The 27,377-nt window shown below is 46.8% G+C and overlaps 1 protein-coding gene across 1 annotated transcript in view; it reads left to right on the top strand.

The window, feature by feature from the left end:
* Nucleotides 1-25,020, top strand: part of LOC138357758 (integrin alpha-IIb-like) — a 148,422-nt gene extending 123,402 nt beyond the window's left edge. The window contains exons 17-20 of the mRNA XM_069314765.1: nt 6,845-7,053; nt 13,442-13,520; nt 14,306-14,524; nt 22,472-25,020. Coding sequence (XP_069170866.1) covers nt 6,845-7,053; nt 13,442-13,520; nt 14,306-14,524; nt 22,472-22,543 — 579 coding nt within the window. The 3' untranslated portion in view covers nt 22,544-25,020. The remainder of the gene's footprint in view (nt 1-6,844; nt 7,054-13,441; nt 13,521-14,305; nt 14,525-22,471) is intronic.
* Nucleotides 25,021-27,377: the final 2,357 nt, after the last annotated feature.

Below are 27,377 nucleotides of genomic sequence, written 5' to 3'. Positions count from 1 at the left end.
GAAACGGAGCGGGAGTGAGAAGAAAAGTGCTCAAGGAAAAGGTGTTTTAGAACCGTAGGAGGGGCAAAAGCTTTAGTGATGCGGGTCAAGGATGTACAAAACTGCAGAAGGGGGACTCTCCACGGGGGCAAAGAAGGAACAACACGAGGAGAAACATTAGAAACACGAACGGAAAGAGAATCCTGTAAGCGAGATAACCGGACAGAAAGAGGGAGGTGGTGAAGAGAGACAGGAACCGCAGGAGGGGTAAAAGTTAAAGCACGACAGAGGCGAGAGGAAGGATGTTGTAAGGACCGCGCAAGATAGCGAAGACAGTAGCGATCACGGCGGTCCTGGAGAGACAGGAAGCCAGTGTCAACATACAAGCTAAGGACGGGAGTCGAACGAAAGGCACCAGAACTGAGGCGCAACCCAGTATGGTGCAAAGCATCAAGACGGCGAAGAGTAGAAGGAGAAGCAGATGAGTAAGCAGGGCAACCATAATCGAGCTTAGACAGGACAAGAGAGGAATGCAAAGCAAGGAGAATGCGCCTATCCGCTCCCCAAAAAGTATGGGACAATACCCGAAGGAGGGCTAGGGCCTTAGAGCACTCAACACGGAGGTAAGAGATATGGGGAGACCAAGACAAACGAGTGCCAACGAATAACCCCAAAAGCTTCGCAGAATCTTTGCACTCAAGGGGATGACCATAAAGTGACAAAGAGGGACGAAGAACGACCCGTTTCCTAGTAAAAGACATGGCACAAGTATTAGAAGTAGAGAACTTGATGCCATGATCAGTGGCCCAAGACGACACGGCATCAATCGAAAGTTGAAGCCGGTGCTGAAGGAGAGGCGAATCATCACCCTGACAGCAAAGGGTAAGATCATTGACATAGAGAGTGGAGAAGACACCTGAAGGAAGAGACGAAAGAAGACCATTGAGGGCATCCAGAAAAAGAGTAGTGCTCAGAACACTACCCTGGAGCACATCTTCGTACTGCTGAAAAGAGGCAGAGAGAGCAGCACCAAGGCGCACCCGAAAGGAACGACAAGAGAGGAAGCTGCGGAGCAAGAGAGGGAGATGACAATGAAGGCCAAAAGAATGAAGCTGCGACAGAATATGATATTGCCAAGTGGTGTCGTAAGCCTTTTCCAGGTCAAAAAGGACGGCAACAACGGAGGTCCTCGCAGCAAACGCAGTACGAATATGGACCTCCAAGTTCACCAGGACATCTGTCGTGCTGCGGCACTTGCGGAAACCAAATTGAGAAGGGGAGAGGAGGTGATGGTGTTCCAGGAACCACATCAGACGAACGTTAACCATACGTTCAAAGAGTTTGCAGACACAACTTGTGAGAGCAATAGGGCGAAAGTCCTTAGGGGAAGTTCCCAGAGACCCTGGTTTGCGAACAGGGAGGACAACGGCATCGAGCCAGTCCTCAGGGACTGACGACGACTCCCAGATCCGATTATACAGACTCAGTAAATACTGAGACGTGCACGGAGGGAGATGGCGAAGCATCTCATAATGAATACCATCGGAGCCCGCCGCCGTAGAACCGCAGAGGGTCAGGGCAGAACGAAGTTCAGAGAGAGAGAAGGGATCATTATAGGGAAGCTGAAGATGAGTGCAGAAATCTAAAGGACGAGACTCAAGGACAGGTTTACGAAGAAGGAAAGATTGGGGAAGATGAAGACCAGAGCTAACAGAAGAAAAGTGGGAACCCAGTATGGAAGCGACCTGCAACGGGTCCGCCACAAGAGTATCATGGAGGTGAAGGACCAGTGAAACATCGGGAACGAACTTACCCGCTATCTTGCGGATACGTTTCCAGATCTGTAGCAGGGGAGTTTCGGACGTAATTGTGGAGACAAAAGATGCCCAACATTCACGTTTAGCCGTACGGATGGCCCTACGGGCCACCGCACTCGCTTTCCGAAAGAAAAGAAAAGAATCGGCCGTCTGCCGACGGCGGTGCCTCTTCCAGGCTGCACGCTTACAGCGGACAGCCCGAGCACAGTCTGCATTCCACCAGGGAATGCACTTCCGCGGACCCCGAGAGGAAGAGCGAGGAATAGAGCGGAGGACAGCGTCGAAGACAGTGTCATGAAAAAGGAGGAAAGCGGAAAGTGCGAGGGAGAGGTCAGAGAGAGCAGCACTGAGGGTAACTGGGTTCCAGTTTGCTTTAGCAAACTGCCACCTAGGGAAGGAGAGGGAAGGACGAAAAGAGAAAAAGGAAACAAGGATGGGGAAATGGTCACTGCCATGGAGGTCATCAAGAACCTGCCACGTGAAATCTAAGTAAAGAGAAGAAGAGCAAAGAGAAAGATCAAGACAGGAAAGGGTGCGAGTCCGAGAGTCCAAATGAGTGGGCTCAGCAGAATTCAGAAGAGACAAGGAAGAAGAGAGGATAAACGGCTCAAGAAGGCGACCTCGGGTATTCGTCAGAACATCACCCCAAAGAGAATGACGACAATTGAAATCACCTAGCAGGAGCACAGGCTCCGGCAAGGAGTCCAGGAGGTGTTTCAGATCAGGAAGAGAAAGCGGGACACTCGGGGGGAGATAAATGGAACAAACATGATGGAACAACAAATATCTCAAAAAAAAAAAAAAAAAAAAAAAAAAAAAAAAAAAAAAAAAAAAAAAAACTGTGTACCATTTCCCCACAAAGATACGAGCAGCAGAACAATGGAGAGGCAAAGGAAAAAGTAAGGGGACAAAGGGAACATCAGTGCGAATCAAGAGAGCAGAAGAATTAAGAGCCCCAGCAACAGGTTGGGGGGGGGGGAGAGAAAGGAATAGCCACGAAAACGACCAGGACGAGTGCTCAAGCATCGGCTCCTGGAGACAGACACATAAGAACATAAGAACAAAGGTAACTGCAGAAGGCCTATTGGCCCATACGAGGCAGCTCCTATCTATAACCACCCAATCCCACTCATATACTTGTCCAACCCACGCTTGAAACAATTGAGGGACCCCACATCCACCACGTTACGCGGCAATTGGTTCCACAAATCAACAACCCTCTTACTGAACCAGTATTTACCCAAGTCTGTCCTAAATCTAAACTTATCCAATTTATACCCATTGTTTCGTGTTCTGTCTTGTGTTGATATTTTTAATACCCTATTAATATCTCCCCTGTTATGTCCATTCATCCACTTGTAAACCTCTATCATGTCACCCTTAACTCTTTGCCTTTCCAGTGAATGCAACTTAAGTTTTGTTAATCTTTCTTCATATGAAAGATTTCTAATTTGGGGAATTAACTTAGTCATCCTACGTTGGACACATTCAAGTGAATTTATATCCATTCTATAATACGGCGACCAAAACTGAACTGCATAATCTAAATGGGGCCTAACCAGAGCAAGATATAGCTTAAGAACCACACCAGGTGTCTTGTTACTAACGCTTCGATTAATAAATCCCAGTGTCCTATTCGCCTTATTACGAACATTCATGCATTGATCCTTTTGTTTTAAATTCTTACTAATCATAACTCCCAGATCCCTTTCGCAATCCGACTTCGCAATCTCAACACCATCTAGCTCGTATCTTGTAACTCTATCATCATTACCCAGCCTCAAAACTCTACATTTATCAGCATTAAACTGCATCTGCCAATCTTTTGACCATTCTAAAACCCTATTTAGATCAACTTGAAGTGATAGCGAGTCTTCTTTCGTCTTCATAGGGGCGAAAACCGCGAAATCAGAAGTTGGAGTTCGAGGAAATTGGCGTAATAACCTCGAACGTTCCATTGAAGAATAGACATCGACGAGAAGAGAAAGGATAACAACAGAGAACAAGGAAGAAACAAAGGCGAAAGAGCAATATAGCACGTTAAAGAATATCAGGGTCGGGATCAGGGTCAGTAAAGTCAGGGTTAAGGGGCATGGGTAAACTGAGCAAAGACGGAGGAAAGGAAGCGGGAGAACAGACCAGAGGGGGGGGGGGGGGTCCGGAGGAGGAGGAGGAAGAGGAGACAATGGAGAGGAGTAGTCAAGGACAGCAGCAAGAAGAGGGAGAGTAGAAAGAGGGGAGCGCACCTCAGCAAGGGCAGCAACCGAGAGGGAAGCGGGGGCCAAAGAAACCTCCATAGCAGGAACAGGGGGCGCAATCACCGAAAAGGGAGGGGAAGGAGCGATAGAGGCAGAAGTAGGGGCCGATGAGGAAAGCGAAATCTTCTTACCTGCCGGGGAGGAGGAAGGAGAGGAGCCAGGCTTACGCTTCTGACGTAAAGAGACAGGCGTCCCAGCAACTACGTATTGGGCAACGGATTCTAGCGTCTCAACAGGAGAAGCCAAACAAGAGCACACGCGACGGCCGTTTGGAGAGCGATGGACATCAGCCCGCACCGACAGGCGGTGGGGAGAGTCAAGAGACGGAGGGGAAGGATGGGAAGGAGGAAGAAGACACAGGAGACAAGACAGACCGGATAGAAAGGAGGGGAACCCCAGACAGAGGACCAGGAGGTGGATCCTTCGGGACAGAACTCAAAGGGACAGAGGAGGGGGCAGTGGGCGTATCAGGGTCCAAGGCCCGGAAACGGTTGCGAGTCTGAGGAAGGTGGGAAGAATGAGGAGAAGAAGAGTGCAACACACGAGCATAAGAGATATTAGCATAAGGCGGGAGCCCTGGCGCCTCGCCTCAGGAAAAGATAAACGCTCCCGGTGCTTCAAGTTGAGGACGGCTGCCTCAAGCTTGTAATGGACACACACACGGGAGAAGGTAGGATGGGCCTCACCGCAGTTGAGGCAACGAGCTCGGGGAGAAGTGCACTCTGACTTAGAGTGACCTTCGCCACCACACAAAGGACAGAGAGAGACAGTCACAGAGCAGCGGAGGGCACCATGCCCAAACCTCCAGCACTTGTTACAGAGCCTAGGAGAAGGAATGTACTCCTGGACAGAGCACCTGGCACCAGCAAGAATGACAGAGGGTGGAAGGATCCGACCATCAAAGGTAATCTTCACAACCCGAAGGGGTTGACGGCGACTACCACGAGGGGGGACGAGTAAACGTGTCCACCTGGAGAATAGAATGGCCCTGGGCATCAAGGATATGTCGAATATCGTCGTGGCAGTCGCGCAGGTCCCGAACACCGGTCGCAACATGGGGCGGGATGAGAATAGTGCCAACACTGGCGTTCAACTGAACGTTCTTTGAGACCCGAATAGGGGTCTCGCCAAGGCAGGATAAGGCAGCCAAGCGGGAAGCTGCATCCTGAGAAGGAGCAGCAATGACACGTGTACCGAGACGAGTGAGGTTGAAAGTAACAGAGGCATCCACGGAATCAACGAGATGTCTATGGAGGAAGAAATCGTCAGGAGGCACAGAATCAAGAGGGAGGAGATCAAAATATTTGGCCCACGAAGCAGGACCAAACAAAGCTTGATAGGTATCAGAACGGGAAGGAATCGAGAAAGGGCGGCCATGATGAAGACAGCGGTTAGAACCCCCAGAGAGAGAGGGGTTAAAAGGCGCAGTAGTTACAACTAGAGATGGAGCCGTGGCAGGGGACGAGGTAGTCACCACTGGGGGCTTGGGGCTCGACCCAACCATAGAGGAGGGAGGGGAGCTGAGGGGAGGAGTCAGAGAGGCCAATTGAGGCGCAAGGTCGGGACCCAATGCAGCGGAGGCTTCAGAGCCAGGTCTTCCAACACGACCGACTCGGGGGCTTGGTCGCCCACCCCACGAACCTGAGAAGGTAAAGGAGAAACAGTAGATATCATTGCTACGAAAAATCAACATTCATTCACGAATGTGCCCCCACACCCACCATGGAGCCACAATTAGAGGCAGGACACCCAACAAGAAGCTATCGCCGATCATGCCAGGGCCTCCTAGGGGTGCGTCGTGAGTATACGCCCCACAAACGCCACCTTAAGAACCGACAGTCCGCCGAGATCGGGTTCAGTGACGAAAGGGGGATTGACAATAAAAGGTTCCCCTCGCTCGAGACGTCGGGTACAACAGTTCTACGGGTGCAAGAGTATGCCTCCTCAAGCACCCGGGCGTCAAAATAGAAGAAGTCCAAAGAAAGAACCAAAACAAGCAAAAGGTCGGCAGGAAACGACAAGCAGATAGGAGAAGAGGGGGGATAAAAACGAAACAGAAGGAAAAGGAAAAGATACTCAGCACAATTGGAGAGGACGGCAGCAGGAGCACAAGGCTAGAAAAGGAAAGAGTTCTTTTATGGGGGACTCTGTCCCCTTGGGACAGAGTCCCAAGGGGACTCCTTGGGACAAGGAGTCCCTCCCAAGGTGATGCTCCTTGGGACAGAGTCCCAAGGAGCATCACACTCCGGCAGCCGCCCACTAAGCCCTCCTCACGGCGTCAACGGGCTGAACAGGGAGGGGGGCGCTCACAGTTAAGAGGGGAGGAGATCTCTGCTTATAGTCTTGTATCCTTGGTCATAATTCCAGTAATCATTTCTGTGCTGAAGCTGTGCTATGTAGCTGCTTGAGCGAACTTGTAACCCTGACAAAGCTTGAAATATACATCCCGGATGATTAACCACGGTGTTACAGTTGATTTTTTTCCACCGGTTCAATGTACAATAAACCAATTTTTCTGTTAGTAAGGCGTGCTATATCTATGTTTTAAAGCTTTAAGTGTACATCAGACACGATGTGGAAGCAAGGGAAGGGTGGTAAGTGGTGCGAGGCCGCTCGCTCCTGTCCAAAACCTGGTGTTCGTGTTCTGTGTTGCGAATCGTGCAGAGAAAAGTTAGAGAACTTTTAAACAACGAACAGCAGCGCTTGCTGCAGGTCCTGTACTCTTTCCATGTCGTGTACCATACAATACCTCCTTCAGGCTCATGATTCTACAACATCCCCCTCTTTTAGGTCGATATTTATTGGCCTGTGAGAAACCGGACGGCTGAGGCACCATTCTCCCGCCTGAAGGGGGCGCCGACGCTGACGGTGCCGCCTGGAGCGACCTACCAGTGTCACACTCTCCTCCAGTCACCATCAGGAACCAGCCTGGGGCCTCCTGAGGGCGACACTGACGGCCCGGTCGTCTCTTGCCATAGCTTTGAGTGCTCCTTGTACAGGTAATAGTGCCAGCTGTGTAGTTATAATACGTTGCATAACAATATTGGAATTAAGACACTAATAATGCTAATTACTACTACTAATAATAATTATAATTACAATGTTATTTACAGATATATATGCTATTATAATGATATATTTACCTTTTCATTTGTTACTTAAGATTGTTGCATGCGTGAGCTATAAGGCTGTTTAGTTCGCTGAATACCTGTTCCTGTTTACTAAACATTTATTTACTCTCTGTGTTGTTGAAGTGATTGGCTCTAGCTTCACAAAACTTTTCAAGATGACACTGATGGGGTGTGTGACTGTCATGGTGAAGTCGTAATCGGGAATCGATCACATTCGAACTGTTTAAGAACTATCAGCTCCGACCGTAACCGCCCCCCACTTCGATTTTGAGTCTAAAAGTGGGGATTTGTTTTCTGTAGACTTTTTAACAGTTTTAATCTTTTCGTAATACTGCATTTTAAGAGAGAGAGAGAGAGAGAGAGAGAGAGAGAGAGAGAGAGAGAGAGAGAGAGAGAGAGAGAGAGAGAGAGAGAGAGAGAGAGAGGAGAGAGAGAGAGAGAGAGAGAGAGAGAGAGAGAGAGAGAGAGAGAGAGAGAGAGAGAGAGAGAGAGAGAGAGAGAGAGAGAGAGAGAGAGAGAGAGAGAGAGAGAGAGAGAGAGAGAGAGAGAGAGAGAGAGAGAGAGAGAGAGAGAGAGAGAGAGAGAGAGAGAGAGAGAGAGAGAGAGAGAGAGAGAGAGAGAGAGAGAGAGAGAGAGAGAGAGAGAGAGAGAGAGAGAGAGAGAGAGAGAGAGAGAGAGAGAGAGAGAGAGAGAGAGAGAGAGAGAGAGAGAGAGAGAGAGAGAGAGAGAGAGAGAGAGAGAGAGAGAGAGAGAGAGAGAGAGAGAGAGAGAGAGAGAGAGAGAGAGAGAGAGAGAGAGAGAGAGAGAGAGAGAGAGAGAGAGAGAGAGAGAGAGAGAGAGAGAGAGAGAGAGAGAGAGAGAGAGAGAGAGAGAGAGTTATACAATCCTTGGTATCCGGAATGAACCTTTGTAATAACTACAAAGGGGTGTGGAACTCATTAGAAATGCCGGAGCATCCTTTCCACTTAGGCCTAGCCCTCCTGTGGATGAAAGTGTAATAAGTATCTTAACAGAGGGATAGTTAGCCACTTTTCGAAAGAGATCATATGTTTAGGTTTCCCAGACGTTTATGTAAGACCTGTTATATGACATATATAGATTCTAAGGCTTTAATAACTTTTACTAAAGAGCTCACCTGTACAGAAACAGTTTTGAGGAATATGGAAAAAAATAAGGTCACCTTCGAGACTAAGAATACACTTGGTCACGACGACAATTGGTGCATATTTCCACATCCTGGACTATCAACTCTACCCCCCACACCCAGACTAGTGTTACTACACCCCCACACCCAGACTAGTGCTACTACACCCCCACACTCAGACTAGTGCTACTACACCCCCCACACCCAGACTAGTGCTACTACACCCCCACACCCAGACTAGTGCTACTACACCCCCACACTCAGACTAGTGCTACTACACCCCCCACACCCAGACTAGTGCTACTACACCCCCACACCCAGACTAGTGCTACTACACCCCCACACCCAGACTAGTGCTACTACACCCCCCACACCCAGACTAGTGCTACTACACCCCCACACCCAGACTAGTGCTACTACACCCCCACACCCAGACTAGTGCTACTACACCCCCCACACCCAGACTAGTGCTACTACACCCCCCACACCCAGACTAGTGCTACTACACCCCCACACACCCAGACTAGTGCTACTACACCCCCACACACCCAGACTAGTGCTACTACACTCCCACACCAGACTAGTGCTACTACACCCCCACACCCAGGCTAGTGCTACTACACTCCCACACCAGACTAGTGCTACTACACCCCCACACCCAGGCTAGTGCTACTACACTCCCACACCAGACTAGTGCTACTACACCCCCACACCCAGGCTAGTGCTACTACACTCCCACACCAGACTAGTGCTACTACACCCCCACACCCAGGCTAGTGCTACTACACTCCCACACCAGACTAGTGCTACTACACCCCCACACCCAGGCTAGTGCTACTACACTCCCACACCAGACTAGTGCTACTACACCCCCACACCCAGGCTAGTGCTACTACACTCCCACACCAGACTAGTGCTACTACACCCCCACACCCAGGCTAGTGCTACTACACTCCCACACCAGACTAATGCCACTACAACTCCCACACCCAGACTAGTGCTACTACACCCCCACACCCAGGCTAGTGCTACTACACCCCCACACCCAGACTGGTGCTACTACACCCCCACACCCAGACTAGTGCTACTACACCCCCACACCCAGACTAGTGCTACTACACCCTCACACCCAGACTGGTGCTACTACACCCCCCACACCAGACTAATGCTACTACACCCCCCCACACCCAGACTAGTGCTACTACACCCCCACACCCAGACTAGTGCTACTACACCCCCACACCCAGACTAGTGCTACTACACCCCCACACCCAGACTGGTGCTACTACACCCCCCACACCAGACTAATGCTACTACACCCCCACACCCAGACTGGTGCTACTACACCCCCACACCCAGACTAGTGCTACTACACCCCCCACACCCTGGCTAGTGCTACTACACCCCCACACACCCAGACTAGTGCTACTACACCCCCACACCCAGACTGGTGCTACTACACCCCCACACCCAGACTAGTGCTACTACACCCCCCACACCCTGGCTAGTGCTACTACACCCCCACACACCCAGGCTAGTGCTACTACACCCCCACACCCAGACTAGTGCTACTACACCCCCCACACCCTGGCTAGTGCTACTACACCCCCTCACCAGACAAATGCCACTACAGCCCCCACACCCAGACTAGTGCTACTACACCCCCACACCCAGACTAGTGCTACTACACCCCCACACCCAGACTAGTGCTACTACACCCCCACACCCAGACTAGTGCTACTACACCCCCACACTCAGACTAGTGCTACTACACCCCCACACTCAGACTAGTGCTACTACGCCCCCCACACCCAGACTAGTGCTACTACACCCCCACACCCAGGCTAGTGCTACTACACCCCCACACTCAGACTAATGCTACTACACCCCCCACCCAAACTAGTGCTACTACACCCCCACACCCAGGCTAGTGCTACTACACCCCCCACCCAGACTAGTGCTACTACACCCCCACACCCAGACTAGTGCTACTACACCCCCACACCCAGACTAGTGCTACTACACCCCCACACCAGACTAGTGTTACTACACCCCCACACCCAGACTAGTGCTACTACACCCCCACACCCAGACTAGTGCTACTACACCCCCACACCCAGACTAGTGCTACTACACCCCCACACCCAGACTAGTGCTACTACACCCCCACACCCAGACTAGTGCTACTACACCCCCACACCCAGACTAGTGCTACTACACCCCCACACCCAGACTAGTGCTACTACACCCCCACACCAGACTAGTGTTACTACACCCCCCACACCCAGACTAGTGCTACTACACCCCCACACCAGACTAGTGTTACTACACCCCCACACCAGACTAGTGTTACTACACCCCCACACCCAGGCTAGTGCTACTACACCCCCACACCCAGACTAGTGCTACTACACCCCCACACCCAGACTAGTGCTTCTAGCACTTCAGTTGAGATAGAAATGGGGCAAATGACTGCAACTGGTTTACTAAGAAAAAAATTCTCGCTCACTATCTGAGTCACAGTAACCCTCCCCTGCCCCCCGTGTCCTCCTGACCATTCCCCCCTCCCCCATTCCCTTGTCCTCCCAATCATTCCCTACTTCCCTGTCCCCTCGTCCTCCTCAATATCCCCCCCCCCACCGTCCCCTCTTGTCCTCCCTACCATCCCCCCACTCACCTGTCCCTTCATCTTCCCCACTCCCCTGTCCCCTTGTCTTCCCCACCATTCTCCACTCCCCCATCCCCTCGTCCTCCCCACCATCCCCCACTCCCATCCTCTCATCCTCCCCACCATTCCCCACTTACTTGTCTGATGCGTTCCCAAATGATCTGATGTTCCCATCACTGAAAAATAAGAACAGTTAAAAAAACGAAATGAAAAACAATGAAAAAGTATAAAAATAAACTATACTCACAAAATGAACGGTATGGTAAATAACACAGCTCAATTCCAATGCAATGTCACACAAAGTAATTAAATCAAAATGAAAATAAATCGAAATCTATGAAAATTCAATTTATCAATGCAATCGGAAACATTGAAATGGAATCGTAACATATTTAGTAAAGCGTGTTACTTTTATATGCAACAGATGATGCTGTTTAAAAAAAAAAAATGTTTTTACCTGTCACAGGTGTGGCATGTATATAGTAGATATATATAAACATGCGCATATTTGACTGCAACGTATAGTCAAAATTTCAAAGCAATCGGTGTAGAACTTTCGGATATTAGTGTTTTTGAACAAGCGAACATTTACATTTTTATTTATATAGATTGCAATGTAAACATACGGCCATTTGTAGTTTGTCTTTCATCCTTGCAAAACTGCCCTATCTATATTACCTCAAATATGACTATCGAAATACAGTTTGGTATTGGGTCTAAGAAAAAAGGTTCATAAATGGTGGAATATAATCACATTTTCTGATGAAGATTTTTAAGACTAGACACAGAAATATCTGTCCATGTAATATCGTTGATATATTACAGTAATATTATGTTTGTTCAGAGAATTCAGAAGTTTGCAGTTTCTATTTTTGTTTAAATGTTAACCTCGACTTGCTGTCAAATAATAGTTAAATACATTAAGTTGGTTAATTTTTATAGTAAAGCAATATAATTGAGAAAGTTAGATTGGGTTAAGTATGTTTAGGATAAGTTAATTTAGGTAAAGTAAGTTTAGGATAAGTTAAGTTTGAAATATGCTGTTAGTTTAGGTTAAGCAAGGTTAAAATAGATTAGGTTAGTTAGGATAGATTAAGTAAGTTTGGGTCAAGTTAACTTAGGTTAAGTTAGATTAGGTTACATAAAATTAGGATAAGTCAAGCTTGGTTTACTTTAAGTTTGGTTAGGTCAACTTATATTAGGATAACATCTTTGTGAACTATGATATGTTCCATGAAGGATGATGTTACGGCCTCACTTAGCCAGTAACCGGGTTCTTTTAATTCAACTTTCTATATGGCCTTAGTGTCTCTTCCTATCAGATCCAACCCCAAGTCAGTGTTAAGTTATTAAGAACTGAGCAGTAATAGACAATCCAATGGGAATGGGGGAGGGTAAACAACGCAAACAAAACCATCTCCACGTGTACTTCAATCTTATGTACAACTATATACTCCCATTATATATATATATATATATATATATATATATATATATATATATATATATATATATATATATATATATATATATATATATATATATATATATATATATATATATATATATATATATATATATATATTTTTATATGTATACAGCACAGATAACACTGTATGTGTCACGTTTACACAGGATACCATAAAAAAATTGCTGCGATCTTCTATCACGGCGAGTCCTCCTTCCTCAGCAATTCATGGGCCAGTCCTACACAGTGTCATCAGTGTCTAACGATCACTGGCTTCCTCTAAAGGCTTCACCTCTAACAAATCTTAACTTGGAGGAAAGATGGACGCTAATTCCTTTTATTAACACAACTGGGCCACCCCGGGATATGTCGTCCCAATCACCAATCGCTCGCAGGCTACCATAGACAATTCCCTGTCTCCGACGACCAAGCCCTACTTGTTCCCGCCGAAACAAGTCTTGCATTCAGGACTGCCCTTGCTGGCCACTCCTGGTGGACTGCCTTTTGCTGTCCTAGGTACCCCCACATGACGTCTGAGGAAACATTATTGTGTAGTAAGAACGAAACTACACAGGTGTCAGTAAGATTACAGCTTTCCACCAGGGAACAGTAAATGGGGTCAGGTACGGTCAACAGATAGCATTAACATCGTCACAGATGATATCTTCCATGACCGATGATCACGTTCCTTAAACGATGATATGTTCTGTAAATAAAGATATCTTCTTTGAACGATAATATTTTCCATGAATGATGTTATATTCCATGAACAATAATATCTGCCATAAACTTGTTAACTGTTGAAGGGGGACTGGAAGAAAATAGTGAAGCATTCTAAATTTTCAATATTGTTAGCTTGCAGCTTTTTCAATTTTGAAATGAGTGAATGTTTGAAAGCACTTGTGGAGCATTCTACAACTTTAGAAACACGTAGTGATTAGAAGTGACGACGCTGAGCTTGTCTTGTGTTTATCAGGTGCGAGGTGAGCAATGTGAGGCGCGAGGGGAAGGTCACCATACACCTGGAAGCAGTTATCATCCCTGCCGCTCTCAAGGTGAGTCCTCGCCACCTGCCGCTCTCAAGGTGAGTCCTCGCCACCTGCCGCCCTCAAGGTGAGTCCTCGCCACCTGCCGCCCTCAAGGTGTGTTGTAACCCGTCCTCTTAAAAATAATATCGCTTTTGGCTCGTATGCGCACTATGGCCAAAAGTGGACGTAATTTAAAATGAAATCGGCTCACGAAAATGACGTACTGTCCCGTTCTCTGTTTGAGTCGTCCAGCTTACTCGGAAAGGTTAGGAGAGGAAACTTTAAATTAACGTTTTTCATAACGTTTTGAAACTTTATGAGAATTTCCTGCCCACCTAACCTATCACAGGACCCTTTACGAACTGTTGTTGAAAAAAAATCTCATATTTAATTTTATTTGTTTTCATTTTCAAATTACGTCCACTTTCGGTCATACGGGCAAACGGCCAAAGACGACGTTATTTTTAAGAGGACAGGTTGTCTCACTCCTCTCCACCTGCCTCCCTCAAGGTGAGTCCTCGTCACCTGCTGCCACTTAGTGAACTTTCTAACTTCTAATTTATTTTGTATTTTGGGAGTAAAATTAAAACTTTATTGCCAATTAATTTCGTTAATAAATATAATCATCGATTTCAGCAAAATAAAACTTTAAGGTGGTTTATTTTTGAAGTGGCTGAGATTATTTTCATAAGGTGGCCACAGGCAGCGACACAACACATGTATCTTCACTTACGAGGTATGTACCTCTTACCTCGAGTTTAAGAGCACTGAAGCCTTACGAGATCCAACACACACCAGTGCCTCCTTTTCAGGGCATGAGTGGCACTGTGAGACTGGAGTCGTGGTGTAGGGCTGAGGTGGAGTCCCCCAGCAGGAGCCTGCTGGCGGGGACACCTCTGGTGCAGACTATGGCCCTTGGGACCCTCCTGGCCCTGCCTCAAGAGGTACCCAGCACCCCTGTTTGGGTGCTTGTTCTGGCATCCCTCGGTGGGCTCCTGCTTCTGGCAGCTCTCGTAGCTGGTCTGTACAAGGTTAGTTGGTAGGTTAGGCTACTTTGATTCATTTGTCCCTATCTACAAATAAAAGGAATTGTCTGGGTGTTCCACTGCTCTACAGCTGAGTTACACCTGCAATGTTTTCCAATTTGTAGAGCTATCTGTCCCTGTGTTAAATTATATTTCACCTTTGTAAACACACGTTAATCACACTGTGTAAAAAGACACCTCGAACACTGTTTATGAAGGACAGACGTAAATCTGTGTATTTATGTTTGTAGGTTACATTAGCCTTATGTGGAGGAGGACAGAACAAAATGTATATATGCTGGTAAGTAGCCACGTCTGTGGTAGAAAATAATATTAAGAAAATGTTTCAGTGGCGCAGTGGTAAAACACTCGCCCGGCGCTTCGCGAGCGTTTTTCCCTGGGTTCATATCCAGACTGGGGAGGATTGACTGGGCGCCAATCCTTAATTGTAGCCTCTGTTGACCCAGCAGTGAATGGGTACCTGGTTCTTAAACGATTTGGCGGGTCTTTTTCCGGAGAAAATTAGGATTAAAGACGTGCCCAAAACGCTATGCATGCTAGTGGCTGTACAAGAATGAAAGAACTCGTGTACATAAAAATACTAAATAATAATAAATAAAAAATCTCTTATGTGGGACAGTGCTAGATGCTTTCTAGAAGTCTAGGCAATATGAAGACAAACCGAACCTTCTTGTAATAGGTTTTGTCAGATGCCACTTCTTACTGACTTCATGTTTGTAATTTGTGAGAAATCTCACCATCTATTCAGGCTCCCCTTGCATTGTTGTTGCACCTTACAAGAGTATTCCTGAAGTCCCGGTTGAGCCTGAGCTTTGAAAACTATGAATTCTTCAATGTTTTTTCCACTTCTCGATTCTGATGCATTTGTTTCCTGTTCCTCGACTACTTTTACAGATTGTCTCATGTGTGCTTGAGGGTGTAACTGTGTGTACTCACCTATGCGTGCATGTTGAGTGAGGATCAGCTCTGGGCTTCGCCTTTCAGTCGCCGGTTGTATATTGCATGATTCTCAACCCTCTTATGTAACATTCTTACACTTGAAACTGTGTATGGAGGTACCCACATGTACATTGTCTTGCTAATTAATTCATCTTTCTCACTAATTTTTTATTGAAGAAATACTGTATGTGGTCACCTAGTTGTGCTTGCAGGATATCTTGTATGGTCATCATGGGCTAATGGTGTCCATCCGTACCTTGGTTTTACAGTTGAATTTAATTCTGCATTCTGCAGAATTAAAAATTATACAGAATTTGTATAATTGCCTTTTCACGATACCTGTGTCTAACTGGACTAGGAGTGGCGACTTCAAACTAGAGTGTACTACAAAGACTCAGACCTGCACTGCTATCTACTGTATACGTCCTGTCACCCGACATCCCTTAAGAGATCCCTTCCTCTCTTTGGGAAGTCGCATCAAACAGATTGTTACGGCCCTCTCGGGACGCAACGGGGTTCTCACTCTGATGTTGTTAGAGGAAGATATATGTATCCGTTCCCAAGCCAGTAGTGGCTATCAAGGGATGAGATCCGTGACGCAAGTAACTTAAAAGGGAGTAGGGAAAGAAAGTTAAGAACTTAATATTATAATTAACACCACCATTTAAATATATAAAATTAAAGCGTACACAAGGGGGAGGGATATTAACACTTTACAAAGGGGATCATGCACAATCTAGTCTTCTGCTGAAGACTCTTGATCAAGAAGCTAGGTGCTGAGTCTGCGGTGCTTTCTTCGTGGCCTCAAGACGTGTCCTCTGAGAATGCCGAGCCTACCCTGGCCACAGGTCAGCCACAACACAGGTCCACTGGGGGCACCGTCGTGGAGGCCGTCAACCACACGTCCAGCTGGTCTGCTGGCAGGTACTGAGCCACCAAGGCTGGTACGGCCACTCCACGAACGATATAAGGGGTACGCCCTAGACAGGAGTCTCGTGTGATATCACAAATCACCCTCCTGTTCTCAATACCCCAGTGGATGATCGTCTCCAACAGTCGGTCCCGGGTAAATCCTTTCACTGCCACTCCAATGGCAGGCTAACACACCACAGTGTTCTTCCGGGGGGACGACGTCACAACAGCTGCAGCAAACTTCAAAGTATGGAGACTGGCTGCCTCGGGTAGACTGACTCAACCGTCAACACAGTGGTCCCAGGTCGACTCTGTAAACAGACACGTAATCAATAACTGGGACACTAATACACCACACTTACAGGCTCGGGCACAAACACCTGACGTATCCAGTCCATAGATGGCGCTGTCGTCGGAGCACCACCTCACCAGAGGTCAGGAGCGGCGGTGTTGAGCGCTGAACCAGACTGGAAACTGGTCCTCGAGGCCAGTACACGCTGTCCTCACTAGGTGTCGTCGTTCGTTTGGCGGGGGTTTCGGGAGCTGACCCACAGATGGCGTGTTTGTCACTGCTCCAGGCTCGGACGCTGGATCCGGGTTCGTAACACAGATAACAAGTGTTAATATGAAACTCGAGAAGGATGGCGAGAAATCGACAAGTTATGACAATGGACTGAAGGCACTCTCACTGACCACCTAGCATGGAGCCAATTCCCTTCAATCCTCCTCATGATTGCTTTGAAGAGGGGTTTACTGCTACAAGACATGTTTTCCTTCCCTCGCTCTCGAAGATCAGTGGATGGACAGTGATTGGGCACCAACTCCATTCTAATCAACTCTAACCTAAATATAACCTATCCAGCAAACCGAAGATGATCTTCTTCAGACTGAAACGCAAGCAGTTACAGAAGCTTTATCGGTTATGGAACAAGCCTTAAACTGACTGCTCTTTCAAGTACTTTACAGGGGATGCTTGTCAGTGATACTGGTCTGTAGTTAAGTGTCTCTTCCCTATCTCCTTTCTTGAAAATTGGTACCACATTTGCCTTTTTTAAGCAACTGGGCAACTCCCCTTCATAAGTGATTCATTAAAGATCCTTGCTAGAGGCACGCTGAGGGCCTGCGCTGCCTCATTTAGTATCCACGGTGATACTGTGTCTGATCCAACTGCTTTAGTTTCATCCAGTGTTGTTAGCTGTTTCATTACCTCCTCTGTTGTCACTTCCACATCTGATAGTCTCTCATTTAGTGTGGAAAAAATGCATTGATAGTTTTATGATGAGAACTACTTAGGACTTGAACTGCACTAAATTAAAAATTGCTTTATGTAAAATTAATACTACTAAAAGTCATTAGCGGGAAATGTAAATCCAACTCCTCTTGTCTATGGCTATGTAGTAATTTAGGTTGCTTTTTCGCTTTGATTGCAATATCATTCTCATAATTTCTTTCCAACACCCGTCTTATGTTAATGTAATCGTTCCTAGCTCTGTTACATCTACATCTGTTACATCTGTCTTCTGTACTTCCTCCACGCCCTCCTACTTCTCACTTTTGCTTCCTGACACTGTCTATTAAACCATGGGTTATTATTTTCCCTCCTGCTTTTTTCCTTTACTGTTGGAATAAATCTCTCTTCAGCCTCCTTGCATTTCCATATGACTTGGTACATCATATCTTGCACTGTTTTTCCTTTAACTTCTTCCTCCCACTGCACTTCTCCCAGGTAGCAGTTCCCTTTCCTGTAATCAAGTCTCTTTTCTCGGACCTCTTGTCCTTTGGTCACAATTTTCAGCTCCATCATGTAGTCAAAGACTAAGACACAATGGTCACTGACTCCTAGTGGTATCTCATGTTCCAAATGCTCAATGTCTTCTACATTCTGGGTGAAAATGAGGTCTAATAGGCTGGGCGTATCTCCTCCTCTTTCCCTAGTGTCTTCCTTCACATGCTGTGTTAGAAAATTCCTGTCAGTAACGTCTACCAGCTTCGCTCCCCAGGTCTCCTCCCCGCCATGGGGATTCCTCGTTTCCCAATATATCTCTCTGTGATTTAGGTCCCCCATGACCAGCAGCTTCGGTCTCATTCTATGCGCTATAGTTGCTGCCCTCTGCAGTTCATCTATACATGCCTTGTTGCTGTCCTCATACTCCTGCCTGAGCCTTCTACTGTTTCGTGGGGGATTGTAGAGTATCAAGATTACAATCTTCTTCCCATCCACTGTCAGAGTTCCATGTATGGAGTTCGTGCTTTCATTGGTACCCGGATTTTCCAGCTCATCAAACTTCCATTTCCGCTTTATTAGGAGTGCCACTCCTCCTCCCTGTCTCTGTGTCCTTTCTTTTCTTATCACCTGGTACCCCTCTGGAAAGATTGCATCCGAGATCATGCCATTTATTTTAGTTTCCACTATTGCCACTATGTCTGGGTCTGCCTCACTAACTCTTTCTTTTATCTCTTCTGCTTTATTGGATAATCCATCAGCATTGGTGTACCAAACCTTGAGACTCTTCTTGGAAACTCTGGTGCCATAGTTCCCCCTTTCGCCAGGGGTCTGGGGGGTACTAAGGGGTGTTTGGGGGGTGAGTGGGGGCTGTGGGGGTGTCTGGGGGGGGGGTGCTAGGGGGGTGCCTGGGGGTGCCTAGTAGGCGAATGGGGTCTGGGCATCTAGGGGGTAGGAAGGGCATAATGGGTCTGAAAGTTAGGGAGTGGCATAGGGGGGTTGGGAAATAGAGTGAGACTGAGAGTCAGATAGAGGTTGAGAGGTTGGGGGGGAGAGGGATATTGAGGGCAGAGGGCTGAGAGGAGAATGGCGCATGAGTGCTGAGAGTGGGAGAGAGGGTATATTAGTTAGGGGGGGGGGGGGAATCGGGGATAGGTGGGGGTTTTAGGGTAGAAGAGGGGAGGTTATCTTGAGGTTATCTTGAATTGATTTTGGGGCTTTAGTGTCCCCGCGGCCCGGTCCTCGATCAGGCCTCCACCCCCAGGAAGCAGCCCGTGACAGCTGACTAACTCCCAGGTACCTATTTACTGCTAGGTAACAGGGGCATAGGGTGAAAGAAACTCTGCCCATCGTTTCTTGCCAGCGCCCGGGATCGAACCCGGGACCACAGGATCACGTGTACAGCGTGCTGTCCACTCGGCCGGCCGGCTCCCCAGGGGGAAGAGGGAGATGGGGAAAGGTGTTAGGAGGGCACAAGGTGAGGGGTTAAATGTTGGCTGGAGGTGCATAGGAGGGGTGAGGGTTGGGTGGGGTTTGGGGGTGAGTGGAAGAGGGGGTGCAGTGGAAGCTGGGATGGAGCAGATGGTATTGAAGGCAATGGGGTAGCAGAAGCAGGGGGTAGTAGGGGAGGGGGGATGGGAAGGTGGGTTTGGGGAGGGCATGGTTTGACCCACTGGGGTCGTTGACAGGTGTGATGTAGCAGGGGGCAGGGGAGTTGTTGGGGGAGTGCAAATGTGGAAGGGGCAGGGGGGGTTTTGGGGGGATGTGGCAGGGAGGTTTTGGGGGGCTGAGGCAGGGGGGAGGTATAGGAGGGCTGAGTTGGGGAGGATGTTACCTAGGAGGTGACCTGGGAGGTGACCTGGGAGGTGAGGCTACCTGATAGGGTATGGTGTCGTGCTTGTCATCTATTCTTGTGGGCTATTTGCTCATCTTTCGTCATTAATTTCTCAATAAACACATTGTAATGGGTTTCACTTCCTCTCAGTAAATGCTTGTTCCTCATTATGTACTCCACAGCCTCCTCATTGGAGAATTGCACCAGAACAGGTCTATTCTTGGTACAATTGTAAGGTCCAACCTGACAGCTGATATCCACCTTGTTTCTTGCCATTCCTGCTCCAATACATCTCAATATCTCATGCAATTCATATTTTTCCGTCTCTATCCTTTCTCGTCTTGTTGGTGCCCCAGATTCGAATCATCCTTGTATTATAATGGTCCTTCTCTTTAGTAATTCACTCTCATGCTGTTAGCCAGTCCCCTGCGGATTCCCATCCCAACCGCACTCACTAATTCATCCCCCACTAATCCTCTGTCCTTAGCCATGCTGTTAATCCTTCCTAATTCGTTTGTGATCCGAGCACATTCCCTCTCCCAGTCCTATCTTCCCTTCCTAATCTTTTCCTGAATATAGAGCTCAAGCTCCTGTTTCTGCCTCTCTACTGCATCCTGTATTTGCTGAGATAACTCGCTTTTTATCCCTTGGATTAGATCCTCCATCCAATCGCTCCTTCTCTCTACAAATTTCCCTATTAATTTGTCTATAAATCTGTCCTCCTCCTCGTCCCTGCTGGTGATTGACCTTGAGCCCCTTCCTGATCTTGTCATTGCAGTAACAACCTAGCCAAAAAAGGCGCTCCTCAATACCTTCACAATCTGCAGCACAAACAGGAGAGAAAGTACTCCACTCGGCTGGTCAGGTGTGAGGTCGCGGCGTCCCGGCGTCACAGCTGGTGAGGTCACATCCATGCTAGTCGGCTCCACAATTCCACAATGCCACTATGTACTCAACACTTATTTTCAATGGTGCTGTTTCTACTGTTTTTCTTCACTTCCTTGTGGTTTGAGTGAGCTTATTAGTTATTCAATCACTCTTATACACTCATATACGCATATACACTGAGTATCCCTCCCAATTCACTAGCTTTCCCAGAGGAGGAGCTTCCCAGACCCTTCTGCCCACCACGGCTGTCTGTCCACAACCCCTCTTCTTCCCCCCACTGCACTTCTCCCCATGTTGTCCCATATCCTCCTGTAGTCCCCTTTCCTGTAATCAAGTCTCCTTACCTTTCCTTCCTCCTGTGTTTACTAGTTGTGTGTTTACTAGTTGTGTTTTGCGGGGGTTGAGCTTTGCTCTTTCGGCCCGCCTCTCAACTGTCAATCAACTGTTTACTAACTACTTTTTTTTTTTTTTGTTTTTTCCCCACACCACACACACACACCCCAGGAAGCAGCCCGTGACAGCTGACTAACTCCCAGGTACCTATTTACTGCTAGGTAACAGGAGCACTTAGGGTGAAAGAAACTTTGCCCATTTGTTTCTGCCTCGTGCGGGAATCGAACCCGCGCCACAGAATTACGAGTCCTGCGCGCTATCCACCAGGCTACGAGGCCCCCTGTGTGTGTGTGTGTGTGTACTCACCTATTTGTGCTTGCGGGGGTTGAGCTTTGGCTCTTTGGTCCCGCCTCTCAACTGTCAATCAACTGGTGTACAGATTCCTGAGCCTACTGGGCTCTATCATATCTACATTTGAAACGGGTCCGTCTAATTACCACAAGATACCACAAACTACACAAACTTCAGAAAGCTTCCTGGCAATACGTTAGTAATGAATAAATATGATATATTAAGTTAGGCTGACCTAACCTAACCTAACCTAACCTAACCTAACTTAACCAAACCTAACCTAACCTAACCGAAGCTTGGATCGTCGACTTGATTTGGCGTCACCAGCTTTTTATTTTCGTCTAATTTCTTTATAAAAAGATACTTTTTCAGATTAAAATTATGTTTTTTCGTGTTGTACATTCAGCACCAACATTATAATGATTAAATATATCATATTTATTCATTACTAACGTATTGCCAGGAAGCTTTCTGAAGTTTGTGTAGTTTGTGGTAGCTTGTGGTAATTAGACGGACCGTTTGAAACTGTGTATGGAGTCAGCCTCCACCACATCGCTTCCTAGTGCATTCCATTTGCTAACTACTCTGACACTGAAAAAGTTCTTTCTAATGTCTCTGTGGCTCATTTGGGTACTCAGCTTCCACCTGTGTCCCCTTGTTCGCGTCCCTTCAGTGTTGAATAGTTCATCCTTGTTTACCCCGTTGATTCCCCTGAGGATTTTGTAGGTTGTGATCATGTCCCCCCTTACTCTTCTGTCTTCCAGCGTCGTAAGGTGCATTTCCGTGTGTGTGTGTGTGTGTGTGTGTGTGTGTGTGTGTGTGTGTGTGTGTGTGTGTGTGTGTGTGTGTGTGTGTGTGTGTGTGTGTGTCTCTAGAGGCATAGGCCGATGAGATATAATTTAGTAATTACTTCACATTTTCTGAAAATTTAAATAAGGCATCATTTTATCAGGTGGGATTCTTCAAGAGGATTCGGCCACCCAAACAACCCTTGGAAGACCCCCAGATCATCAACAAGGAATAAGCCCAGTTAAAGATGACGGCCCCAGATTATCAACACGGAATAAGCCCTGTTAGAGATGACGATCCCCAGATTATCAACAAGGAATAAGCCCAGTTAGAGATGACTTGACACGGAATAAGATGATCAGAGATGACAACACGGAATAAGCCCTGTTTAGAGATGACGACCCCAGATTATCAACAAGGAATAAGCCCAGTTAGAGATCACGACCCCAGATCATACAGAATTGGGCCCTCTCGGAGTATGTCAATATTCTTTCTTAAAATATTGTAATGCAAATAATTGTATAAGTTTCTTCTTTGCAAACATAAAAAATGTGTAAGTACTTCATTCTTAAAGATGTACTGCCAGAAATCTTAGCCAAGTATCTAAAGTTTGTTTACTGTAGGTGAAGCCTGGACATGACTGTAAAGCTGCCGCCCAGTTGGGTGGGTGTGGAGCAAGACTAGTAACTGTGTAACTCACCATAGATGTAAAGTGCCTTGTATAGTGACTGTTGTGAGCCTCTTGTTGCATCATTTGTGATATAAAAAGGTTATTGATATGTATATGTATTTGTGTACCTGTATGTAGATATATGTTCATGTGTATGTACTATTTTCAATTGTGTAAGTTGCTTCACAAGATTGTCACTAGCTTAGCTAAACGAAGCATTATGTGCTTCTGTAACCCTTTCCACCACCACGGGATGGGTATGGGGTGCATAATAAAGAAATTCTATTAAACGCAAACATTAGGTAAAAAAACTTGTTTTTGATTTACAGAACTTACAATTTATGAAATTCTGATATTAATATCAGTTCCTAAAATTTATATAAAGATTTACACCTCCATTTTGCATTTAAAATTCTTGAAGGACTCAGGGAAAACAGAAAATAATATGGGTTAATGAAGAAAAATCCCTCAAATAGCCTGAAACTTAACATTTTAAATAAGCTTTTTTGATGCGATGGCGCATCAAGGCCAAATGAATTATATTATTTGCATAGTAACAAGCTTGAATATTTTATCTGAGAATAATAGTCAGAGAGAGAGAGGTTAAATTTCCTGATAAGTATAGAGATTTTAAGCAAAAAAAAAAAAATGTTCTAACATTTCTATAGTAAAAACTCAATATGACGTTCATCAACCCAAAATGTTACGTGACCTAAACCATCGTCATGACATAAATGTTAAATGACGTAGGGGCCTAATGGGCTGAGTGGACAGCGCTTGGGATTCGTAGTCCTGAGGTTCCGGGTTCGATCCCCGGTGGGGTCAGAAACAAATGGACAGAGTTTCTTTCACCCTGATGCGTCTGTTCACCTAGCAGTAAATAGGTAGCTGGAAGATAGACAGCTGCTACGGGCTGCATCCTGGGGATGTGTAACAAAAAGGAGGCCTGGTCGAGGACCGGGCCGCGGGGACGCTAAGCCCCCGAAATCATCTCAAGATAACCTCAAGAAGAAGGAATTGTCAAAGAGTAAATATACAGACACCCTTCTGCTTACTGTTCAAACTGCATTGTTCCACTTACAGCCTACACTTCCTAGAAGAATGTTCCGATTTGATGATCATGGGAAAATTTGCCTACCACCATGACAGGTCTTTTGGTAAATTCCTCAGTAATTCCCACTCGTTCGACATTTGTACACGTATGATTGCCTGCTTCCATATAGGCACCCGGAGTAATACTGAGGAAATTTTGAATGTGTTGCTTAAATAGTGTTACATAGCCATGCTGGCTTAGCACTTCTGGATAATTTCCTAACCTAAGCTAGGCTTTCCTAATTAATCATAACATATTCTTACCCAATAAAATGCACATGCTCTGTGAACTAGTTGAAAATATATGCGTTTGTTTGGTAAGGTAACTCAATCGAATTTTTTTCCTTTGCTTTAGTATTAGTGTATTCTATATACTCTGTACTACAATATTCCGAATGAGAGTTTTGTAACCAACTCTGTGCATGTTAAGATGTATGATTTATCTGACTCCTTCAGTACAAAATATAGGCTCAGTGTTCTTCAAGTGGTTCATTGTTCATTAAGGTGTTCTGCCACTTGGGGACACCCGGAAATAATGGTGTTGCCTTCATTTACCTGCCGGATAATAAATCTCATTACCTAATGGTAAAATTAAAGATAAGTATAATGTAGCATGCACTGATACGGTTATGTACTGTTAATTTAACCTAACCTTTTAATTATGATATCTTGTCACATATGAATTATATCATAAACAATAACAAGATTGGTTATTATATCATTTATTATTGTAATTTTATCTATTGCAAAATGTGTACTTTAATTAATTTGTAGACAACTGCAATATATTTCACTTATTTATCAACGTAGTTGATTATATTTAATTAAGTGCCAAATAGCTTTCACTTTCTGAGTTGAGTTTAAAAGCCTATGGTATGACTGGAATCCTGAAATAGAACAATCATCCCTTTGTGTGTATTTATATCTCAATAAACTTATTTCAATTTCAATCAGTAAAACACAAACATCTTGACAAGGATCCCTGACCTAACTAAGGTATCAACAGGACGCACCCTTAAACTTTGTCAAAGGAATCCGGGTGCGCAAAGTCTTTGATCATCTGTAGATTTATGGTAAGACTTTGTTTAGGCCTTTCAGTGGACTGGGTACTGTATTTTAATTTAGTTAACTGATGAAGTGGTGTTTTTTTTAGTGCTATGACGTCTGGCTCCTTCAGCTAGTGGCGTCAGTGTGGCCAGTGGCTACTGGTGTGGCGTCAGTGTGGCCAGTGGCTGCTGGTGTAGCGTCAGTGTGGCCAGTGGCTGCTCGTGTGGCGTCAGTGTGGCCAGTGGCTGCTGGAGTAGCGACAGTGTGGCCAGTGGCTGCAACCCGTTCTCACACAAGACAGCACATATATGACTTAATGCTTAAAGTCAATATGTTGAATGTGATTTAGTACATATGTGATATATTCCCAGTTACCTTTTTTACCAAGGCCCAAACTCTTCCTCACGTACCAATTTACGTCTCACAGTACCCATCCATAAACGTAGATAGCAGAATAGTCGTGATTGGTTCAATTATAATGAAAATTGTAGTTTTCAGGTCCCACATGGGTTGTGAAATTTACCTTCTATTGTCCATGCTCTTATAATATTACAGATCAACTATATCCTATTGAAGACTCGTAGTTTTGTTTTGAGAAATATTAGTTGTTCTTAGTAAATTATAATAAGCACTATAAATTATTACATAGAATAACAGTGCTTCACCAATCAATATTTTATACCATAGTTTGTGCTTTAAACTTCTTTAAAGAATGTTTTGTAGGAACGCTAACAGAAAACGATGTTACGTTGGAATGTTTATGGGGTAAACTACTGCAAACAGCATGGTATGGTATCTACTATACCAAATATTGGATGGGTATAGGGTCCAATACCACCTGTTAGGTGGGTAAGGGGTCCAATACCACCCGCAGGATGGGTATGGGGGTCACATCCACCCACAGGATGGGTATGGGGATCACTTCCACCCACAGGAAGGGTATGGGGTCCAATACCATCCACTGGATTTGTATGGCGTCCACTACCACCCACAGGATGGGTATGGGGCTCACAACCACCCACAGGATGGGTATGGGGTTTAATACCATCCACAGGATGAGTATGGCGTCCACTATCACCCACAGGATGGGTATGGGGCTCCAACCACCCACAGAATAAGTATGGGGTCCAATAACACCCACTGGATGTGTATGGCGTCCATTGCCGCCCACAGGATGAGTATAGGGTCCAGTATCGCCCACAGGATTAGTCCACTGCCGCCCACAGGGTCGGTTGGGCTCCAATACCGCCCACAGGGTTGGTAGGGGGTCAACTGCCGCCCACAGGTTCGGTAGGGGGTTCACTACCGCCCACAGGGTCGGTATGGGGTCCACTGCAACCCACAGGGTCGGTATGGGGTCCACTGCCACCCACAGGGTCGGTATGGGTCCACGACCGCCCACAGGGTCGGTAGGGCGTCCACTACCGTCCAAGGGTCGGTAGGGGTCCACTACCGCCCACAGGGTTGGTAGGGGGTCCACTGCCGCCCACAGGGTCGGTAGGGGGTCCACTACCGTCCACAGGGTCGGTAGGGCGTCCACTACCGTCCAAGGGTCGGTAGGGGTCCACTACCGCCCACAGGGTTGGTAGGGGGTCCACTGCCGCCCACAGGGTCGGTAGGGGGTCCACTACCGTCCACAGGGTCGGTAGGGCGTCCACTACCGTCCAAGGGTCGGTAGGGGTCCACTACCGCCCACATGGTTGGAATGGTAGGGGGTCCACTGCCGCCCACAGGGTCGGTTGGGGTTCACTACCGCCCACAGGGTCGGTATGGGGTCCACTGCCACCCACAGGGTCGGTATGGGGTCCACTGCCACCCACAGGGTCGGTATGGGTCCACGACCGCCCACAGGGTCGGTAGGGCGTCCACTACCGTCCAAGGGTCGGTAGGGGTCCACTACCGCCCACAGGGTTGGTAGGGGGTCCACTGCCGCCCACAGGGTCGGTAGGGGGTACACTACCGTCCACAGGGTCGGTAGGGCGTCCACAGGGTCGGTAGGGGTCCACTACCGCCCACAGGGTTGGAATGGTAGGGGGTCCACTGCCGCCCACAGGGTCGCTATGAAGTCAACTACCGCCCACAGGGTCGCTATGAAGTCAACTACCGCCCATAGTGTTTGCATAGTGTCCACTACCGCCCATAGTGTTTGTATAGTGTCCACTACCGCTCATAGTTTTATTTTGGGCTCCACTACCCCTCATAGTGTCGGTATGGGGGTCCATTACTACCCACAGGGTGTGTTTGGGGTCTATTTTTTTCT

The sequence above is a fragment of the Procambarus clarkii genome, chromosome 80 (genome assembly GCF_040958095.1).
Source record: "Procambarus clarkii isolate CNS0578487 chromosome 80, FALCON_Pclarkii_2.0, whole genome shotgun sequence".
NCBI lineage: Eukaryota > Metazoa > Arthropoda > Malacostraca > Decapoda > Cambaridae > Procambarus > Procambarus clarkii.
This window is presented reverse-complemented; position numbering and strand designations above follow the sequence as displayed.